Here is a 21,543-nt window from a genome sequence, read left to right on the forward strand (position 1 = left end):
ACAATTTAGATATCACACTAAAATAGGACTTTTAAAAACTTATAACCAATATGACAACTGCAATTTTGTCTGTACCTCCTCTTAAGATAAGCAGGGGCACCTCTGCTCCCACTGGAAACTGCTTGAGCACCTCCACCACCTGCAAGTGGGTCAGGCTCTGCACATTCTGATGGCAAATCTCCTTGATGACATCCCCTTTCTGTAGGCCTTGGCACCACTGGCTGTCCAAAATCATCTTCACCTTCTGGCCTGTGGGACTGTCTGCAATGGCAAACCCAAAGCCTTTAGGCCCTTTGATCAGAGGGATGGTGACCAGCTCTGGCTGAGAGCCTCCTGAGGAGGCAAAGGAGACCCTTTGCTCCGCTGAATCCACAGAAGGGCCGTTCAGGCGACCGTTGACCAACACCTTCCCATTCTGGTCCAACACAACTGTTGCCGCTACTAAATCTTGGCTGGACATGGAAGCATCTCCCTTGGCCACCGGCGGACCATTAATGACAGGCGTGGCTGTCACTATATCCACCACGGGGTCTTCATTGTCATCAGGAAGAGGGTACCCACGACACAAAGTCATGTTCACATACTGATTGATGGGAATGAGCTGAAACATCTGGACAACATCTGCATGGGTATGGCCAAGGACACAGCTTCCATTTATGTCCACGATGACGTCACCTGTTAGAAAAGAAATTTTGACAGTGTCAAAAACAGAAGCGAAACCTTCAATAAAAGCCTACCTTGCAGAAATCACAGTGCTGTCTTCAAATTAATAACTTAATAACAACTTAATAACTAGTGTCTGGGATATTACCTCATGGCTAATATTGTCAAAAAGCATAAAGGATTTCCTCTTTGCATTTATTCTATTTCATCTCAGGGCACAGCGTGCTAAATATATAAAGTTTAATCTGCAGATTTAAAAAATGATACTGTACAGCCACAGGAGATGAAGCAGAGCACGCACACTACAGCAAGCAGATGTCTTCTACTTTAATTTATATTGCAGAGCATCCTAAACCCAATGCAGAATAAATCGGATTTTTTTGGCCTCGTGTTTATTTTAGGTCTGGCTGAACTTAAGCTAGGATTGTGCACACACACATACTCTTACACTGCTGCCACACATGGCTAAGAATACATTTTCAAAATGAACTTATGTGGGCTTCAGATCCCAAAACCTTGTTTCATGTTTTCATAATTTTGATGCGAAACTTTGCATGTGAGGTACAATATGTCCTGCAAACTGTCCTATCCCTTTAATGCCCAGGCAGCAGTAAAACAGGATCTCCCTTATTCCATGAATTACAATCAGAATAGCTGCATGTCTTTTCCATTCCAACAGTTCTGCAGGATTGTTTACATTTTTGCAAAGGTGGAAAATGAACCACATACAAACAAGTTCAAACAATACATCAGCAACAAAACAGGAAATTGTTCCATTTTGTGAGTTAATAGTATTATCATTCCAAGTATGAGTTCTTTTACTCATTTGCTCAAGAGTAAGTGTTTATGTTATAGGCAAAGAAGCATTTCACCTTTTCTAATATGCAAACCAGAGGTTATGGTAAGGTTACAGGTAACTTAATTACACATGTAATAACCATGAAAAAATGCATAAGTTCTCATGGGTTGCTCATCCCTCTTCTCTCCTCCCTTGTCCAGCTCACACAACTTTGCTTCCTTACTCCTGCTGTGGGCTTTCTGCAGTTTTAATAATCGGTGTCATGGTTTCTGGCAGCAACAAGGCAAAACAGACTAGGATTCAAACACATTATTTTTACTTCGCTTACAGAGAGAGAAACCATTCTATGAATAAACATGAAGATAAGTGTCTTTGGTAAAGCAGAAGTACTGAAATCTTCAGAAGTGCCCTTAAAGTCAATTTTTATCTAGAATGCTGCTTCTTTTCCTTTTCAGCCACTGCTCTGCACAGATCTTTCACAAATATGAAAATATTTTATTTAGTGAGGATGTGTATGGAGTCCTCCAACCTCCTGTGCCTCAAGCTGTGTTCTCCAAAGCACCCCAGGAAATGGAAGTTTACAGAAATAACACCTGACCTGGAGCAATTCTTCCATCTTGCGCAGCGGGTCCATCTTGTAACACATTCTTCACCTGAAGAAACTCGTCAGGCCTGTCCCCTCCGATGATTGTGAAGCCAAATCCCATAGTACTTTTTTTCAGGGATGTTCTTATGAGTGCTCCAGTAAGCTGGGATGGATCTCGAGTGAAGAGAGACCTTCCTGGTCCTTTAGAATTATGGAATACAGAGACAGGAGGGCAGTAAGCCAGGGTTAATTCTGGTTTTTAAGGTGTCACAAAGGTTAGTGACTAGTTTATAGTTTATCAGCTTCTGAAGCAGTTTTAAAGGATAAACAGACAGGGAAGTGCTAAACTCATTTTCCAGTTGAATTCAGTGCATGGAAAAGAGTTTTTCTGAACAAATTGCAACAGAGCTGTATGCAAACCTTCCACCTCAAATTCCTAATTTTTGTCCTTGAATACCAAGCTTAAAGTAGATCAAAAGCATAAAAAGTCCAGGTGTGGCTTTACCTGCACTTCCAGATGGCTCTTCTAACCCTCCAGATATTCCAAAGCTGTTTATGAGAACCGGCTTCAGAACAACCAAAATTATTTAGAAGCAGTCTTAATGTGTCAGTTCAATTTTAACATGAAAAAATCCTTCAAAAAACCCAAAAGATCTTGGAGGGTAACATCGCAATGGCTAGCAAAAAGACAAGGCCGATGCCTTCGTGAATTCCAGAACGGGATTTTTATAAAGCATACTTGCAGATAAAAATATATGTGACAAAGAACACAATATTCAGTGATACCTGATTTGGAAGGGCCAGCATCAGTATGTCCTAGCTGTTTTTTCCTTTTGGCTTCCAATACTGGGTTTTCAAACTGAGTTTTCTGGTTAATATGACTGCAGACATACAAAAGGTAGGTCAGGATTTCAACAGAAAACATTCTGACTCCTTCCCAAAAAAGACAATCCCAAAAAAACACATCTACAAACACTGTTTTTTATTATGTCAGATGAATGCTCTGGAGAAATGAACAAAAAACCTCTCATAACTAATACTGAAAATATGCTCACTCTTCCAGTGGTTTACTTACTTTGAGGCAAATAAAATTTTACTTCCTTTAATTGCCAGGCAGAGTTGTGATAGTTTAGATCTGAGCAAATCTGCTTTTTCTCTTGACCCATCGACCTATACTATTTACAAACTCAGGCATCACCTTTTCCCTAGCAGATGATAGAGAAGTACAGCATAGGAGGGGAAAACCAACGAATTTGAGCATAATTCAAATTTTGCTAAGTGAAAAATGTTTGCTCGTTCTCTGAAGCTACATTTTCAACTCTACCATTTTTCTTCTCCATGGTTAAGGAGAGATTTAATTTCCTCTGGCCTGAAGGAGATTCAAAAGAGCTCCTGCAGCAGTTTGGTGGTTATTGACTTGACTTTTTGAAGACAGCAATTATCTACAAGTTATTTTTACTCTTTTAAAGTTATCAGGTGCTACTCTTAAGTCAAGTGACTCTGTTTTTGTTAACCTAAGAAAAATGATATGAGCTCATTTCCATCTATAAATTATTTTGGTTGCAAATTGCTTTCTTTCCCCAAATGAAAAACAGTCCTTAAGTCTTTAAGGTCACACTGTGGATTTTCCCTCATGCCCATACTACCAGAAGTTTATGCCATGAGTTTGCAACCCAAGAACTGTTTTTCCTGGATATATTTAATAGTTTCACAGAATCACAGAATGTCTTGGACTGGAAGGAACCTTAAAGCCCATCCAGCACTTCCACCCCCTGCCACGAGTATTGATACTAGACCAGATTGTTCCTAGCCCTGTCCACCCCGGCCTTTCATTGCATTACAATCTCTACTTACTGGGGATCAAGGACTTCAGAGTTTCATGCTCAATTTTTTATGTATGCCAAATCAATAATTAGCACTTACTCAACGTAATATGTCCCATATTGAGGGTCTTCTATTTTCTCCCATCCATAAGGAAGTTCTGCAATCAGAAAGACCGAATTTTCCATTACAGGGGAAAAACTATCCACAAATATCAGAGTTTTCATTAAAGAACACCTAGGCTTATGAAAAATATGAGGAAAATTCAGGTCTCGTTTTCTTCCTGGATGATAGGTAAAAGGAATCTGAAGCCCTGCAACTCTTACTCCTTCTTGCACTAAATAATGAGCCTTGTATTCAATGAAATCACACAACTTAAAACATATAATAAACTTAAAGACCTGTCTGTACTGAAAATTACATGCAAAAGGCTCCTTTTTATGGCAAATTCAGCATCTGGTAAGAGGGTGCCAGCAGTGCATGACTGACTGAAGGTAATAAGCAGTTACCACAGAGGTCAGCTTATCAAGTTTATTGTTCTAGTTATCTTGACCATGGAAATTTAAATATTAGAATAATGAATATAGTCAGCCAGACATTTTAAGGATAAATTTGCCCTGCAATCTTGTTTGAGGGTGCCCTAAGTTTGACAATAATAGGACTTTCCCTAGCACATGACAGCATGTTACCAATTACTAATACCAGTATTGCTCCACAGGGTCTGACTAAAGACCCAATGGGTCCATTAATTTATACATTGTTCATTTGGATATCCTGCATCTCTGTTTAAAGAGCTGCATGTACGTTTAATAAGCAGCAGTATGCAGCCATTGCTCCAGCTGGCTTCATTATGGAGACATGGCTGTTAGGCTGGGCAATTTTGGAGGATGACACGTCATTCTGAGCCTGCTTCAGCTTTTGGAACATGTCAGGCATTTGCTGAAGACAGAGCTACCTGATACTCTTTCCTAGCAGACTAAATTGCCCACCTGTGTAGAAAATGGTTGCAGAAATTGCCTGGAGGCTACTCACCTGGAAGTCTTGAAGGAATTTAAATCAATCAGTCAGATTGCTCCCTTAGCTTCTGCATTCAAATACTATGTCATATGCAATAGTTATCATCAGCAATATGTATTTTGCCACACCTTCTTTGTTATTCCTATATTCTGTTACTTATGGACCTTCTTCTGCCATATTCCTCCTATACAACTGTTTCCAGTGAGATCATCACTCACGTGGAGCTTTCTCCTTAAGAATGACACTGGAACAAAACATCTCATATTCTGCTCAGGAATGTAGATACACCTTTTGTTTGGCCAGATTCTACTATTTCAGGGAAAATACACCAGCAAGTGTTAGAGGCACAGGTCCTCCCCCCAGCCCCCCCAGTCCTATGTAAATTCCTACTGCCACCAAACAGGTGACACTCAGTACTATGCTGCCAGCTCCAGAGTCACATCTACCCGGGAGAAGCTTTTTCCACAGAAGTAATGGACTGTATCCAGTTGGAATAAACTCATACATTTATCAGTGACAGGTGGCAAATGCATTCTGAACATCTCACCTCCATCTTCACAATCTTCAGGAGCTTTGGCCTTCTTACAGAGTCGGGGATCAAGCCATGTCGTTGTCTTGGTGTTGTGACTGTAGAGCAGAACACATGCCAGTAAGAGAACTCTCTCACACTGAAGAAACTTTCCTTCAAGTATTTACTATTGTAGGAAAATGTAGACTTTAGATAATACAACCTTTATTTGTGCCTCAATCACATCACAAAATGCTAAAAAGAAAAGGCACCAGCACACTGGAGACTCTCCAGGGCACACAGGAAGTGTTAGAGGCAGAGATCCTCCCCCCAGCCCCCCAAAAGCTCATATGGGAACAGCAGCTGTTTCTACCTGATAGGAAAAAAAAATGTCTAGCCTCCTCATATGCTAAACTCTCAGGAAGGTTTCTGTTTCATTTTTGCCTTAGAACTCATAAATGAGGCAGTTTTACACGTGCACACAAAAGCTACTTTCCTACCCTGGGCTTTCATCTGGGCTATTTGTATTTTGAAACACGCATTCCCAGCCAAGGAACACAAGCAGAGAAGAGAAGCTAAACAAGGTCTCAAATTTCAGGGAAATTTGACATAGAGAAGGTTTCCATGTCACGTGTCACTTAGCAATACTCAGCCAGCTTTGTATTTGTGAGATACAAAACTTAGAAAAAACAAACTGACTTTGCAGGCGGAACCATAAGGTCTTCCTGCACAACGGGAATTGTACCGAGCATTCAATGAGTAAGGAGTGTAACAGCAGGAAAATAGTAAATTTCATAAAGAAACAGAAGCAGCACGAGAAGAAGAGAGGTGAAAGAGCAAGCTTTCCAGACTGCAGCCACCAGCATTTGTCTCCTCCAAGGAGTTGAGTTACTCACTCAATGAAGTAGATCATGCCAGTATCCGTGTAGGCCATTTCCCAGTTCTTGGGTAGTGGTTCCAGGGTCTCATCCCTTGACAAATAATTTCTGAAGTCCATGTTGCTGCTTGTCTGGTTGTAGCTGGGAACAGGTTTCATCCAGTCAGGAGAATCTGAATGTTTTTCTTTGTTTTCTGCAGTTGTTCAGGGAAAGTGTTTGTCAGATGCTTATGTTGTTTCTCACAAAGAACCACCCTCTTAATCTGGCTACGAGTGGATGTCAAACATGTCTCTCTATGTGATGTGCATTTTTTCACGTTTTTTTTCAGCTGTGAAGTTCAAAAAGCTGACATGAAAACACTGAACTCTGCTCTTCCCCTGCCAAATAGAATTAACCTTGTATTATGTGCCTGAGCCTACTCTGAAAAATCAACACTGGCAGAAATCCAAGTTTACTATGTTCTGTTGCCATTTCTACAGAGAGAACAGTGTTTGTAATGCCTTAAAACAATCAAAAAATCCTACTAATATTCCTCAAAGAATCAGAAGGAAATGTAGAGAAGACCCAAACTGCCAGTAAAATAAACAACACCTTGCTACAAGCCACAACTAGAAAAAAGATCCCAAAAATTCCGGCAGGAAACTTGAAGTAGAAGTCTCTATCCTTCAGAACTGAGGTTATGCTTGATACCCTCTGTGACATGACAATGTCCACGACCTTCACCCAACCACCAGCCTGACCATTGGCCCCTCTGCGGTGTTGCCAGCCCTGAAGATGACAAGACTAGGTCAGGTCTGGTCAGTGTAACACTGTCCTAAACAGTCACACACAGGATCAACTGCAAATGCAATGTGACAGTTCCTCTCCACCATCAATTTGCCCCCCTCCAGATGAGTAACCATGGCAGCAAAAGGAAAAGGGCATCTTGCCAATCCCAGAAAGGTCCTGCTGGACACCACTCCAGTCTCCACATGCTTGGCTTTGTTTCTCACTACAAGCTCCCCCTTGGGTGATTTCAGGTTGTATGACAGTTTCCCTAGGCAAAATCTGAAAATTTTATGTTGCCCCTTCAACCAATCACTGCCTTAAAATCTCCTGTGTACAAATTCAGTGATTGCCTCAAAATTCAACAGTAACATTTTCAGGGTATGAATTCTACACTGTGAAGGACTCTGTTATTTCAAGACTGGACAAATTTTTCCTTCCTGCTCGTGTAACTGGCCCTGGTCCATATCCAGCACCACATGTTCTTGACCAGCAGTGCATTTTATGATGCAACTGCACATCTGGCTGGGATAACAGCTGGTTCTTTTTAAAAGGTCATCTCAAAATCAAATAGAAGCACCAGTCTGAACAGAAACTGCCTTCATACTTCACCTAAACTAAGGAAGCACAAATGTTTTTTGTATAGTCCTTATCCATTCATACAATACTCCAGGGAATTTCTCCCCTTGTCAACCAACCTATCCCTCCACTGCCATTAACTGCTTCCTTTTCTTCCTCTTCCTCCTCCTCAGGGAGAGAACTTTCCATCCTTTGCATTTTGCTGACGGATGTGGTTCTTTTCCTCTGCGATTCAGTATCAAAATCATTGTCAAAAAGAACTTGATCCACTGGATCAGGCTGAAAGGGGCTGGGCTCTGCTGGAGGCTTTGGAGTACCATAAAAATTACCTGAAAATGAGACAGAAATCAGGAGCACTGAAGCACAGATACTGCTGAAGGCACTAGCAGTGGCTGTTACCAGTTTAGTGCCCACACAAATGTATTTTGGTGACATTTTAAAGCCTCAAAGAAGACATTGGCACTACCAAAACCCAATCAACAGTCAAAGTCTATTTATTCATACACTGACTTCTTGCTAATGCAGCACTAATTGTCAGAAAACAAGAGGTTATCTGAAAACTTTTATCCTGCTACAAATTTTCTAAAGAAATAGATGGATTCAGAGCAACAGAAATATTGAAGTCAAAAAGCAAATTACTTTTACGCAGACACAAGGCATTTGTTTCCATAAAACCAGTTAACAAGTAATTGATTTTTACACTTGCAATTTTCTACTGACAATACACTTGCAAAACAAAGATGTTGATATGGCTTCATATCAACATTTTCATATCAATAGGCTGACATTTTTACGTCAGAAAAAAGAACAGATTTTTCCTTCAATATTTTAATCTGAAGTACAAAGGAATCATCTGCTGTTTTCTGGAAAAGAATTTCAGCAATTGACCTCTCTCCTGACTGCTCATATGATTTTTATTAGGGAACTGAGCACAAAGCAAGGAAGCTTCCCAGAATTCCTGCTGGAGTAACTTTTCGTGCCTGGATACAGTTTTGACCATGGAAATACACATAGAAAGAAAACCCTTCTGCAAATATCAAGCAAGGGCAAGGCTCAGAGAGGGGACAGTCAGATAAAGTGCAGCTCAGGGATAAAGAAAAAAACCTACTAGTTTAGCCTAAATTTGTTTACTAGATTTCCACAGACTGGACAATATTAACAGATAGTGTGGGATAAGGAAAACAAGAGGCACAGAGCCTTTCACGAAATTGATCACCATCTCCATTACAATGTTTTTCCTCAACACATTTAACAAACCCAACTTTCCTACAATCTGATCTAGTGCTGTTCAACTTTTCATTGAAAGGGTCAGAATTTCTCTTGCCGTTTGTCTTTTTGATGCACACCTGAGAGGAGAACATGGCTCCGTTCTCTGAGGTGTACACAAAATTGACTAAATTCTCTTAAATTTGTACCAGGCACAAACAAACCCTTTCAGAATGCTTCGCAAAAACGCAAGAGTGAAAATAATCTGGCAGGATTAAGAGTAGTTGAAAGGACAATCTGCAGATTATTAGAAAGATTTAAACCAAGATTGCTCCTCCTTTTCACAGTAATCCAAAAACAGACTAATTATTGTCTCTCTACTACTGTCATGACCATCAAGTGAGCAGGAAAGCTGGTACCACAAGGAGCTACACCTGGACACAAGTTTTGGGTCCTTATTCCCATTCCATGAAACATCACTGACATACCATCATATGTTCCACTTTCTAGTAAGGCTCCACTTTCTTCCAATGCTTTAAACTGCTCAACAGGAATGAAATTATAGTCTACCCCAGGGACCTCCCCATCTCTGGGAGCCCTTGTAGTGCCTGCAAAGACAGAGAAAACACTCTTGTAAGACACATAAATGCTGCTTGTTACCAAATGCTGCCTGCTGTACAGGTCAGTAAAAACAATGTATTTTCAAATCTTTATACAAATATTATGTCACTTCAGTAAGAGTTAAAACGACTCTTGGTAAGCAAGTGAACAATAACATATAAAAACTGAGACAGTAAATTATACAGGAAGGACACTTCTGGTATTGGGGGAGGAGGAGAGAAGCAGCTCGGTGAGGTGGCAATTAATAGAGAATTCTTTCTCATGGTCAGTGAACCAAAAACAACTTTTGTGGCAGCTGACGACATGCAATCCCAGACTGGGTTATTTTATTTTAACCCAGCTGTAAGGGTGTTGCATCTTTCCCTATTTCCACCAGCACCAACTCTCTAATTTGCAATGAGGTCATCATGACTAAGCACATTTGATTTTTGGGCCACCGAATCCATAACTCAGCACAGAATTTATTTTTTAACCTATGATTCAAGGTATAATTCAGCCACACTCCAACCTCTGGCTGAAGGTAAACTTTATCAGTAAACTGCTGTGTTAATGCAGAGGTTCTCAAAGTGTTTTGTCTATAACAACAAGCCTCCCATAGTTATAACAGCTTAATTAAAGCTCTCCTGAAAGAACTTCATTGATTCATTACAATTCATTACTGCCTACAACCTAATAGCATTTTAAAAGCATGTATCATTTTTTTCAGGCAGCAGCATAAACAAGGGCTAGTAAATAAAAGCTAGTAATAATGAAATGCAGTTTAAGAAAGCCACTAACTCTCAGGTGTGCTCAGAGAAAAGAGAGTAGAATTCCTGTAGATACAAAAACTTTACTTGACAAAGTTTTTAGTGTAATGAATATTTAAACAGTCAATGATGAGCCTTTTTAATCAGTCTTCTTAGGATGAGCAAACAATCTGCCTGTACGTTCTGCCACTGTCACCCCTTCTGCACCCAATCCCTCCTCCCACCCTCCTTCCAGCTGCCCTGCTCTGCCAAATGCACTTGACACTCAAGGCCTCAGTTTGCTCTTTGTGAAGAAAAAAACTGTAACACATTGACAAAATTCAGGATGTTTTGGCTCTGCTTGATCATGCTGAGAAAGATTTATTTCTTGTGGTGGCTGAGCCATTCTAACAACTACTGACAAATTTGTGAAGAGCCACACACAGATATTACTGAAACAATCTGAACTTTGAATTCTCAAGTTTTTGCTGGTTTTCAGTCCATACTGGCTGCACCAATCCATGGCAACTTCAGATGTGAAGCTACTGTAGCAAAGCCAGAAGTCTCCACTACAAGGTAAAATCTAAAACAGATTAAGAGAGAAGGTATTTCAAACTCATAAATTATGTGGGAGTTAGCAGGAACAGATGAAATGAGGCTGATCTTTACATACTTACAAGGGATGGTTCTCAAATAGAGATTGTCTCTGATCACTTGCTGAAGTTTGTGGTCTATCGAGCCCTTCTGGAACTGAAGGCTTAGGTAGTGGCGCAAGTCCTTGTTGATGACTTTTCCTTAGAAAGAAAAAAGAATAAATTAGAATAATCTGTAAAGCAGGATCTCACAATAAGAACTGTGTTTTACTGCTATAGTAGTTTCTGAAAAAGCACGCAGCTGGAAGAGTTGCGTTGTTTTAAATACAACAACCTTGATGGAAAATATAATTTTGTGCTATCAAATCACAGAATCCCAGAATAGTTTGTGTCAGAAAGGAACCTTAAAGCTCATCTTGTTTCACCCCTTGCCATGGGCAGGGACACCTTCCACTATCCCAGATTGCTCCAAGCCCCATCCAACCTGGCCTTGAATGCTGCCAGAGATGGGGCAGCCACAGCTTCTCCGGGCGCCCTGTGCCAGGGCCTCACCACCGTCACAGGGAAGAATTTCTTCTGGCACTGCGGTTTTCAGCAGAGCTGACTAACAACCATTCCCCCTCATCTCCCAAACAAGGCAGCGACAATAGTCTGGAATTGTTTGAAAATCAATATAAAGTATTAAAATACAAAACCTATTATCAAAATTCAAAGTCTCTACAGACAAGAAACTATTTAACTGCATTTTGAAGTAGTTTCCGCTCAATTTACACCTACTCACCAGTCACCTGAGTTCAATATTTTGTCACATGGGAACTTGCATTCTTCAAATTATAAAAAGAAAATATTTCCTTCTTAAAAACATTGCATAATAGAAGGGAGTTGGGTTTTTTTACAGTTAGTCCTTTACAATACTTCTGTCAGATATCATTAGTGAATCTGTCACATCACTGGAGAACCACGGCCCCTTCAGCACACAAATAACTGAGCTCTTGTATTACTGCTTCATCCTTCAGACAGGAGGGTACAAACCAATCTTTTGTACCCTGTCAGCCTCCTAGAAAACACAGTAAATAGGGTTCAGTGACCTTGGTAAATTTAAGTTACGCACTACAGCAGAACACTCAGGGCTTTAGGGAAAAAGCTCAACCTTTGTCTCCAAACCTAGAGAAGGAGATGGGCAGCAGCAGATGGATGCTGGTGTAGCACAACAGCAGGGAAAAAGGCTGGAACAGACAACTGCTCCTGTAAAATTACATCACCAACAGGTTATGAAACACCTAAACCTGCCCCAGAAGCATTTCTGACAGGAGCCTTTGAAGCCTATGAGCTCAAAGTTGTCAACGAGACCACCTCAAACAGATCACAGACCCCACAGCAGTCCTCATACAAGGCCCATTCACCTACATCTTCAACCCATTACCGTACCTACATACATGTAAAATTTGGAAAAAATCCAAACCATCAAAATCCTCCCACCACTAACCAAGTTTTCCCAACCATGTGTCACTTCTGCAAAGCTGGTTGCGTGTTTTGGTTGTGGCAAGTTTATACTTTCCCTTCCCTTTTAGCCAAAGTGAAGGCATTCCACATCTTGTTCTCAACTCTCAAACATACCCTCAGCAACCACCACTCACCAAAAGCAAACTGAATTTCAACCTGCACCTTCTTCCCTACAAACAAAACCATGTCATGATGAGTATTTCAAAATAGAACTAAGATTATCTATCAGCCCTTCAGAGAGGTCAGTGATGTCCACAGATTACAAAATCACCTTAAACCCTCATGCAAGGAGAGAATAAGCCCAGCACACCCTCTGAACAAGCAGCACATCCTGTGCTGAACACAAGTCCTGAGCTCCAAATGAAATCAACTTCTCATCTCCTTAAATACCATCATTTATATAAAAATTACTTCCAAACACATAAAAGGCATTTTGCAGTATTAGGACAACACCTCAGCATCATCCTTGTGGCTGTCCAGCAATTACACAAACAACAGCAATTCCCACTAATGCAGTTCTCCAACCAACCCCTTCCCAGGAACGCACTACAACTCCACAGTCCCCACCTCAATTCCCTATTTCACCAGCATGAACTGTTCCTCATAAAATTTTGGATTTGCTTCCTGCAGCATAAGGAGCACAACACATCGTGGAATATGAAAACAAATGGGGTAATCTCCAGCAAGAAAAGTATTTTCCCGTCGTTACTACAAATTACTTTATTCTTTGCAGACAAGATAGTTCCTCAACATTAAAAAAAATGTTTTGCTGCTAAAATGGTCCATCCATCTCCTTGTCAAAGCCAGATATGCACTTCAGCAATCTCAGCATATTTCTCTTAGGCAGATCAATACACTTACATTTCACTGAGGCAGATGGATCTGTTCATCAGCTACTTTCAGAGTACTGCACATTGGAAAAACCAGTCAATATGTGAGAATCTGTTCTGGATGTAGAACTACAGACTTTATTTACTCACTGATCTTTCCCTCTTCATGTCTAAAATTTTAAAAGCTTATAAACCCTTTTCAATAAATATCAACTCAGTTTAAAGACAAAATAAAGGCAAGGCTGCTACTAAGGATACACCAACGTTGAGGGATTAATCTTCATATTAAAAGTTTAGAGACTACACTATATTGTGAGACCAAGATGACTGAATTGAAGACTGACGGGATTGCCTGGCGAAAACAGAAAAAAGTCAAACAAAATAGCGGGCAGAGGAAAAGTTACAGAAATTCACAGAGAGGATGGTGTGCATTAGAAAGCAGAAAAATAAAGCAATTGTAAGGATGCTTTAGGCGACCTCTGGCAAAAGTAAGATTATTTTCCCGCCAGGAGCTGAGCGTGCTTCTTTTACATTTTTTCACACAGGATTTTAGGAAAACCTCATGTATCAGCCTCTCCAAAATGACCTGATAAACGTTGGGTTGGTGTTTGCTGTGCTGCTGAGCTGCTTCTAAAGGATGACACCAGCAACACAGGGACCAGTCAAGAGGAATAATGTACTTTATACCACTCAGGTTCTGCCAGATGAACAAGCACAAGCCTCTTGTTTTCAGTTTTAATTTAAATTAACCAAAAAGGACTGATCAGATGAGGATATGCCCACTGGAGTTGGGGGAGGAGAATTAAGTGGCTGCAGAAAAAAAAAAAAAGGCCCAAGTGCCAGTGCAGCAAAACACAGCATTGTGAATTAGGGAGACAAATTAAGGGGACAAAAGGGGGCTGGGGCTAGGGTTGGTTTCTGGGTGGGTCCCAGTGCATGTAGCCAGGGCACACCCAGCCTCTCATCCACCAAAACACAGCCCCCACAGTTCAAGGACCGGGCAGGAGGGAGCTCTCCCGGCCCAGCCCGCAGCGATCTGCCGCCACCTCCTGCTGATCCCCTTAATTCCACCCCCCAAGTCTCCTCACTCCCGTCCCCCAGGGGAGTTTGAACAGCACAGGGTGAAAATTGGAGATATTACATACTGAGATGCAATTTTGTTTTCTCACTCAGAACATAGCAGAGGAGAAATGTAACCAGAGTATCATCTGGTACATTCAGAATTCCACACTGTGAACAGAATCCCAGAGTATCCAAGGGCTCGGCTCAGCTGTATGATGTGTTACATAAGCTGTGGCTGCCATAGGCCATTGACTATGAAAATTCCAGTGAAACATACGTTGAGAGCTATAAAGCAGCTCCATGATTTCACTCACAGTCTAACTAAAATAGGAATTCTCAGGGCTCATCAAGTGGAAAACAGCTACTGTTTAATTAAACTGGGCTGTCAATACACCCACTGAGATTAAGTGATTTTTGATGTGATCAAGCAAAAACCATTTAAAGAAACGTTCAGCTCCACAAATCAGGGATGCAGTGCTAGGAAACACAAGCTAGAATCACTGTGTAACACATTGGCTTTATAATATTCCCCAACAACTACTAACATACGATGATTTCACAAAAGTTCCAGATCTGAACACGTGCATTCACTGAGGACAATGAATGATTTCCAAGCATGCAAGAGAATCACTGCATTTATGAAATGTAGAGAGGTTGGAAAGATCCAGTGGTGATGCAGCCGTAAGTAGCTGCCATCCTTCACCTGAAAGTACTTCACTGTGACCTGGCAAATACACACCTATGCTCTCAACACAAGGAGAAGGTGCGAGGTTCAAATTATTACAACTAATACAGAAAAGAGACTAGATCATTTTGAGAATGTCCAACCCAGTCAGCAGGTGCTTCCCCATTTTGTGGGTTAGAAGCATAGATGGACTCCTGTGCAGAAGCCTGCTTTTTCTTCAGGGAAGGGGGCCCACAGTCCTGGGATTTTTGAGGAGAAAGGCTGAGACTAGCAGCAATGCCGGGCAGCTTGTGTCCCAGGTCACCAAGGGCTCCATGGCATTCTCACACTCAACACCTCCCTGTCTCCCTTCCAGGTAATGAAGGTAGGAACCCGAGTTGGGACTCAGCCTGTGGAAGAGACGAGTTCCCTCCCAAAAGAAAATCCAGGCCACTTTGGGAGGTGAGGTGACTACCATGCCTGAACCAGTGACCCATGTGGGAAAAGAGATCTTGGCCCCATTATGGACTCAGAATAACTTCTGCTCATTCCCTGAAAAACAGCAGCTTCTTCAAAATGTAGGCAAGTTCCTTGTCAGGTGAAGCATTACATTTCAAGGCTCTTCACAGCCACAATAATCCATTAAACCAAACTCATTTACTACCCGAAAGCTGAGAAATATAAGACAGGGTTATACCAAAAGGCTTGTTTAGTCAGTTTGCTATATACCATCCAATAAATTCCTGGTAATATTGCCTAACTTACAGAAATTATGGTAGAGATAAGCATTACAGTATTAATAAATCATTTACCAGACTGCTCAAAATACTGACAGGGCGTTTACAGTACTAGTGAAAGAAATGAAAACCTGTTTGTCCAGATTAAGGAAATAAAGTAACCACAAACTCCATTACAGAATGTACATCCCAGTTGACTTTGGGGATTTTCTTACTTTTGCCAGCAAGAAAATCGACTCCAGAACCACCAATAACTATGAATTTTGACTTTTTAAGCCTCCAGATTTAGATCACTCATTACTAAAATCTAAGAGGTGTTCAACACCAGCCTTCATAGGATGCCTTCAGATCCTCAGTTGAGGTGGTGACCAATTCAGAGAGACAAAGCTCCTCATTCCACATTCTTGAATATCTCAGGATTCTGTGCTGTTTCCTTGAAATCCTACAGGGTTGGAAAGATTCTCCCAATAAACCTGGCCACTGTAAGTAAACCAGTGGAAAACTAATATAAAAATTGTGTTTGGTCATGAAATTCCATCATTAAAGCATTTCAAGTTCTGAAGATAACTAAAATATCCTTTCAAAGGCACGTCACCAAAACGTATTTGAGAAACACAAGAAGGAGTGGCAAATCACGCGTTGTTCATTCCAAAATATACTTGGAGCTGAGAGGGACAACATATGAAATGTAAACAGTGGGAGCTTGGACACAATCCTCCTGGATTTTAGTTCTGTCATCGAAAAAGTCACCTGTAACAGAAGGCTCTAGAGTGTGAGTATCTATGGGTGGGTTCCTATCTGCCATGAAAAAAAAAAATCTAGCTAGAGCTGCCAGTGCCATTCGGGCGGTGTATGAAAATAACACTTGGTACCCAGTTAACACTTGCTATTGTTCACAGATGTACCAGAACCACAGAAGCTTGGAAATGAAGAATAAGCCTGAACTGCAGGACAAGGGCCAATGGCTTCCCACTGCCAGAGGGAAGGAATTCCTCCCCATGACGTTGCTGAGGCCTTAGCACAGGTTCTTCAGAGAAGCTGTGGCTGAAAAGTGTTCAAGGCTGGGTTAGACTGGGCATGGAGCAACCTGGTCTAGTGGAAGGTGTCCCTGCCTATGTAATGAGACAATCCTTAAGGTCTCTTTCAAACTGAACCATTCTGGGATTTTGTGATCCAGCACTGTGAAACCAAGAGGTTGTTAACCTTTTGCCACCTACCCTGAGCTCATTTCCCTGCCTGCTCCAGCGTATGCATGGGCAGGGTGGGGGGACACTCTCCTGCACCCACAGAGGGCAGCTCTGGTCTAAGAACAACCAGCAACAAACAGCTTTTTTTTTTAAACCACCTAAATGCACAAGCACTCAGCTCACATGCCAAAACACATTCTGAGCAGGGAGAGCATCAGCAGAGCTCGGGGCAGATGCCAGCCCCTTCCCTTCCATCTGCTCCTGGGACATGGCCATGCCTCCGCAGGGCATCCCCAGCCAGCACATGGCAGGGCAGGGTCACGCACCACTTTGGAACTAAGGAAAAAGTAGGAAATTGAGATCAGCTGCATTTGGAAACCCGTATGTAGGGCAGCAATACTACTCAGTTACACGGCTCCAGCACAGGTCTCTACTTTCCTTCTCTGTATCTTGTTGCATCTGTAGACATTCTCAGCCTGTGCATGACTTCCACAGAAAGGCAGCATTTTAAGTTGATTTTATGCCCTGCACAGGCAGTAAAAAAACCTGCATAGCCTAATGAATTGGCTACAACCTTAAGGATTTTTAAATGAAAATTCTTTTGAGTTAAGTAGTTAAAACTTTCAGACTCCAGCTTCACACACACCAGGTATCAGATATGATTACAGTAATACATCGCATGCACACAAAAATCCATTAACTATGGGAATGCAGTTAGGAGAATTACCAGTGACCAGGGTTTACTCTGATAATGCCAAGTATTTTAATGTTCTATTATTAACTGGGAGAACAGCAAGGCTGAAAGGTCTGTGCAGCTGTTTCTGATAGAAGATCAGACACTGAAGGAGATATACACAGAACTCAAGTAATTTAAAATAATGAATGGGCTTCAAATAAAATGCACACATAACCATTTCCTTCAACTTATAGTGGGGAAAAAGAAAAATTCAAAATAACTTTACACAAGGGAAGTTTGACATTTTTTATTATATATGGAGACTTCCCCTTAATTTGATATTTTCTCAAGAAGTGAAAAAACACTGAACAGATTAACAACATTTTGCCTATTTATAAAGATTTGCTGTATTTTCAAAAATGGGGTTAACTGGCCCATGATTTCCATTTCAAGTCAGATGCATTAACAGGGATGGTAAAGTACAAGAATCCGGATAAACTGCACCCTGTGAGCCTCTGCCGCTGTCAGGTTTGAGACAGAGAAAAGGATTTACAGGGATGCATGGAAAAATCCCTGAGCCCAGCCTGGGAGGTTGAAACACCTCACAAAAACCAAATGTGATTCACAAGATCTAATTATGACTCTCAAAGTGACAAAGGGACGTAAAGCACAAAAGGAAATAGGCTTTTGACACCACAACAGCAGATGAATCAAACACGCTGAACAGAACAGAACGTGGAATTGTTAAGGTTGGAAAAGAACTCTAAGGTCATCAAGTCCAACCATCAACCAGCACCCACTATGTTCACCACTAAACCATGTCCTCAAGTACCACATCCATATGTTTCTTGGAATGCTTTCAGGGATAGTGACTCCACCACTTCCCTGGGCAGCCTGTTCCAAAGCTTTACAACCCTTCCCATGGAAAAAAATGTCCCAACACCTAGTATGAACCCTGGCCTAAGTGTAACTTGAGGCCATTTCCTGATCATGATATACTCAGACCACCATGCAAGTGATAGAGCTGGTACAGCAACACACCAATGGGTTCAAACATGTTAAAAGGATGTTACAACACTAGAAAAGGTCAAAGCAACAATCAGAACTTGTAATACAAAGACACGTAAAAAAATTTAAAATATAAAATTGTTTTAACAATAGCACTTTATTAAAACTCCTTAACTATGCACTCAAGGCCTTGCTGAGTTTTAATCATTGTGCAGCTCAATACACTACAGAGGCTATTCTGGGTAAGTAGTATCTGTTGCTGCAACACTTGCACTGTGAAGCTACAGCCATGAAATAGTAATCCTCTGTAGCTGCCACAGGTTACAGTAATACATAAATCATTTAGTCTGCTCTTAATTGAAAAGTGGAGCACCAAAACAAAGACAAATAATCTGGACAATGGAGATGATTTTCCTAGGGCTAACTATGGCTTGTTTTTCCCAATTTATAAATAATCTTCCACTCATTCCCTTAAATTTACAATGTGAGGTTTTAATTTATTCACACTACAGAAAATGCTTTACTGAGACAGCAAACAAATCCATTTGGTCTGGAAAGCACAATTAACATATCCAACTGAACAAAATGTTACTTGAGTCCCCTGACTGTTCTAATATTAATGCTTCCCTTTGGAAATCTCTAGCTTATGTGCAAACTCAAACTTACTGATATTTAATATTATTCCATGTCACAGTGCAACAAGGGACCACGCACAGCACACCTGTGCAGGTTAACCTGTCATAGTGCTTGGCAGAAACTGCCAATCCTTCTGTCAGTCCAGAGAGTGCAGCATGTTTCAGATGTGACGTATGTCTAACATACCGTATCGCATTGCTTAAGCAGCGTGCAGCTATACAGAATGACACACTTCAATAACATCCCCAGAGAAAAATGTCCTTGCAGCTGCTCTGTTACACAAGCCATTTAATCTACTTGGGACTTGGCACTGCGTTCCCAACAGAAGAGTACATGTTCACATGTCAAGACCTTTTTTGAGTATTCAGATTAGAATAGAATTTACGCAAATCACAGACAGGTTTATTTTTAGCCTACTTTCCATAGGAATCAAGATATGCAATTACACTCTGCATAATGTCTAGGCCCACTAACCTATTTCAGTATGGAGTTTGGCAGGGCAGGAGTCTGACGAAAACACACTATTGACAAAGATGCTGCATGCCTGTTCTCCTTTGAGCAGACAAACCTGTGGGGTGACCATCCACCATGGAAAACAGAAAATGTTCTCAGCAGAGGTGTCCTCTAGCTGTGTCAGGGAGCAGCAGCAGGTGGACTGTCATAGCTGGACCTATAACTAACTTACACAACAGCAAATTGGGCTTTTAAATACCAGCCTCATTCTGAAGATAGCTGCTTTGCACTGCCTGCAAGTATAACACCTCTTGTAACAGATCATTTCCATACAGGAATGTCACCAAGGGCATTTTAGTGGCTTCTCAATGCCACTTTCCCATGAGAACTCCCCTCCCCAAGGTCCCACCACCACAGAGCCCCCCTGAGCACAAGGGTAAAGGAGCAATTCCTGCTCCGACAAACGAGTCATTATGCAACCTTTATGAAGGAATTAGAGCTTCCTGAAAACGGCTTTTCAAGGAGCCTGGGAAATCCCAGCACTGCTGCAGGATGGGCTGCAGCATTCCCAAGGGACAGCTGATGCTTAAGGCTTCAGATTGCACTGCTGTGACTCACCACACTCTGCAGGACTCTCAGGAACCTGGAATCACCAAGATCTACATGCCAGGGCAGCACTCCTCTGATCAAACCCATAGAATGCTGTGTCACAGCAGTATTGATTAGAGACATCGCACAGTTTAATTGGAAAACAATCCCCCACAGTGCTCACTGCACAACACAGGCAGTCAGTGAAATCACTGGAAGTCCAGATGTGTACCAGCCATGACTAATGTCAGTGCCTGACTCACACAGGGCAATTCTACACCAAGGGATGCTTTACTCGGTCTGCTGCAACACCCAAGGGCCAGGGGCACACCAGTGTGCAGCACAGCATCCCACAAAGAGCAGAGACACTGATCCATGCTGATCTATCACATCCATGAATCCCTCTGGTGTCACTGCATGAACTCCAATTCTATTATAACCCAATTTTCCAGGGAAGCCTCTGTTTACAATCTTTATCACAGGCGGTTGTTTAAGTAATCAAGTAAAAGAAGAACCATTTCCCTACATATTCAGTTAATCATCACATAATATTAAAAAGTAAAGGAATTTCTCTTTCTGCTTGCACAAGATAGCCTATTATTTCATCACTATTCATTTAATAAGACTTATTTTTAGTTATGGAACCCAGGATTTTCAATTAACTACGAAAGAGTGCTTTCTCCAAGGAGTACACATGTGAGGAGCTGGATGCCAGCAATAGAGGAATTGCTCAGCCGCTGAGATACAGCTGCTTTCTAGTGAAATACAAGCATGCTGGACTTGCCCAGGCAGTGCTGGCACATCCTATCACAGCCCTTTCCTGCAGGAACACAGGTCACAGCAGCCAACCTGGCACAAATACACCAGAGGTTCTGACTGATGAGCTCCAAAGCATGTCTGGGAGTGGTGCAGGATCCTACTGACAGCCACGGCTCGTTCAAAGAGCTGCCAGAGGTGCTCAACCTCACTATTTGGCACAGTCATTGGAATTTCTAACAAACTCCAACAGCTGACAGTGACAGACTTCTTCTCATTACTGATGCAGCATCTAACCTGAAAAACCCATGCACTTCCCCATCACCAGTTTGCAGGAAAATATGACTAAAACCAGTTCTAAAATCAGCTTGGCTGACCTTAGTGTGACTTACCAAAATACAGTCAGCTCTTCAGGAACACAGGTGGTTGAACTGATGCTGCCAATGTTTAATGTTCAGAAATTTCTTCTTTTTTTTTTCCTAAATTAATATTATTATTTCCGCATGCTGTGTTTACTGTTTTACGTATGCCTCTGCCTGCCAAAGAATTGTTAACTAATCACCATGACATTCATTTTGTTAGCACACAGCTGGGTACTTGGTCTTGCAACATCTGTTTCTCAGCATTTCTTTTTCTTATCTATCTGTAGTTAGCAACAGAAGTGTCTCAACGGAAGATGTCA

The 21,543-nt window shown here is 41.4% G+C and overlaps 1 protein-coding gene across 1 annotated transcript in view; it reads right to left on the reverse strand.

Annotated features, from left to right (window-relative positions):
• MAGI3 (membrane associated guanylate kinase, WW and PDZ domain containing 3) overlaps positions 1 to 21,543 on the reverse strand; it is a 53,825-nt gene that overhangs the window by 16,016 nt on the left and 16,266 nt on the right. Inside the window, exons 2-10 of the mRNA XM_054293924.1 lie at positions 10,846 to 10,962; positions 9,311 to 9,430; positions 7,736 to 7,945; positions 6,291 to 6,465; positions 5,434 to 5,513; positions 3,972 to 4,029; positions 2,835 to 2,929; positions 2,061 to 2,249; positions 76 to 675 (exon numbers count right to left, since the gene is read on the reverse strand). Of these exons, the coding sequence (XP_054149899.1) occupies positions 76 to 675; positions 2,061 to 2,249; positions 2,835 to 2,929; positions 3,972 to 4,029; positions 5,434 to 5,513; positions 6,291 to 6,465; positions 7,736 to 7,945; positions 9,311 to 9,430; positions 10,846 to 10,962 (1,644 nt within the window). The remainder of the gene's footprint in view (positions 1 to 75; positions 676 to 2,060; positions 2,250 to 2,834; positions 2,930 to 3,971; positions 4,030 to 5,433; positions 5,514 to 6,290; positions 6,466 to 7,735; positions 7,946 to 9,310; positions 9,431 to 10,845; positions 10,963 to 21,543) is intronic.

The sequence above is a fragment of the Melozone crissalis genome, unplaced genomic scaffold (genome assembly GCF_028551555.1).
Source record: "Melozone crissalis strain CALT ecotype California unplaced genomic scaffold, PUWL_Pcris_2 ptg000198l_1, whole genome shotgun sequence".
NCBI lineage: Eukaryota > Metazoa > Chordata > Aves > Passeriformes > Passerellidae > Melozone > Melozone crissalis.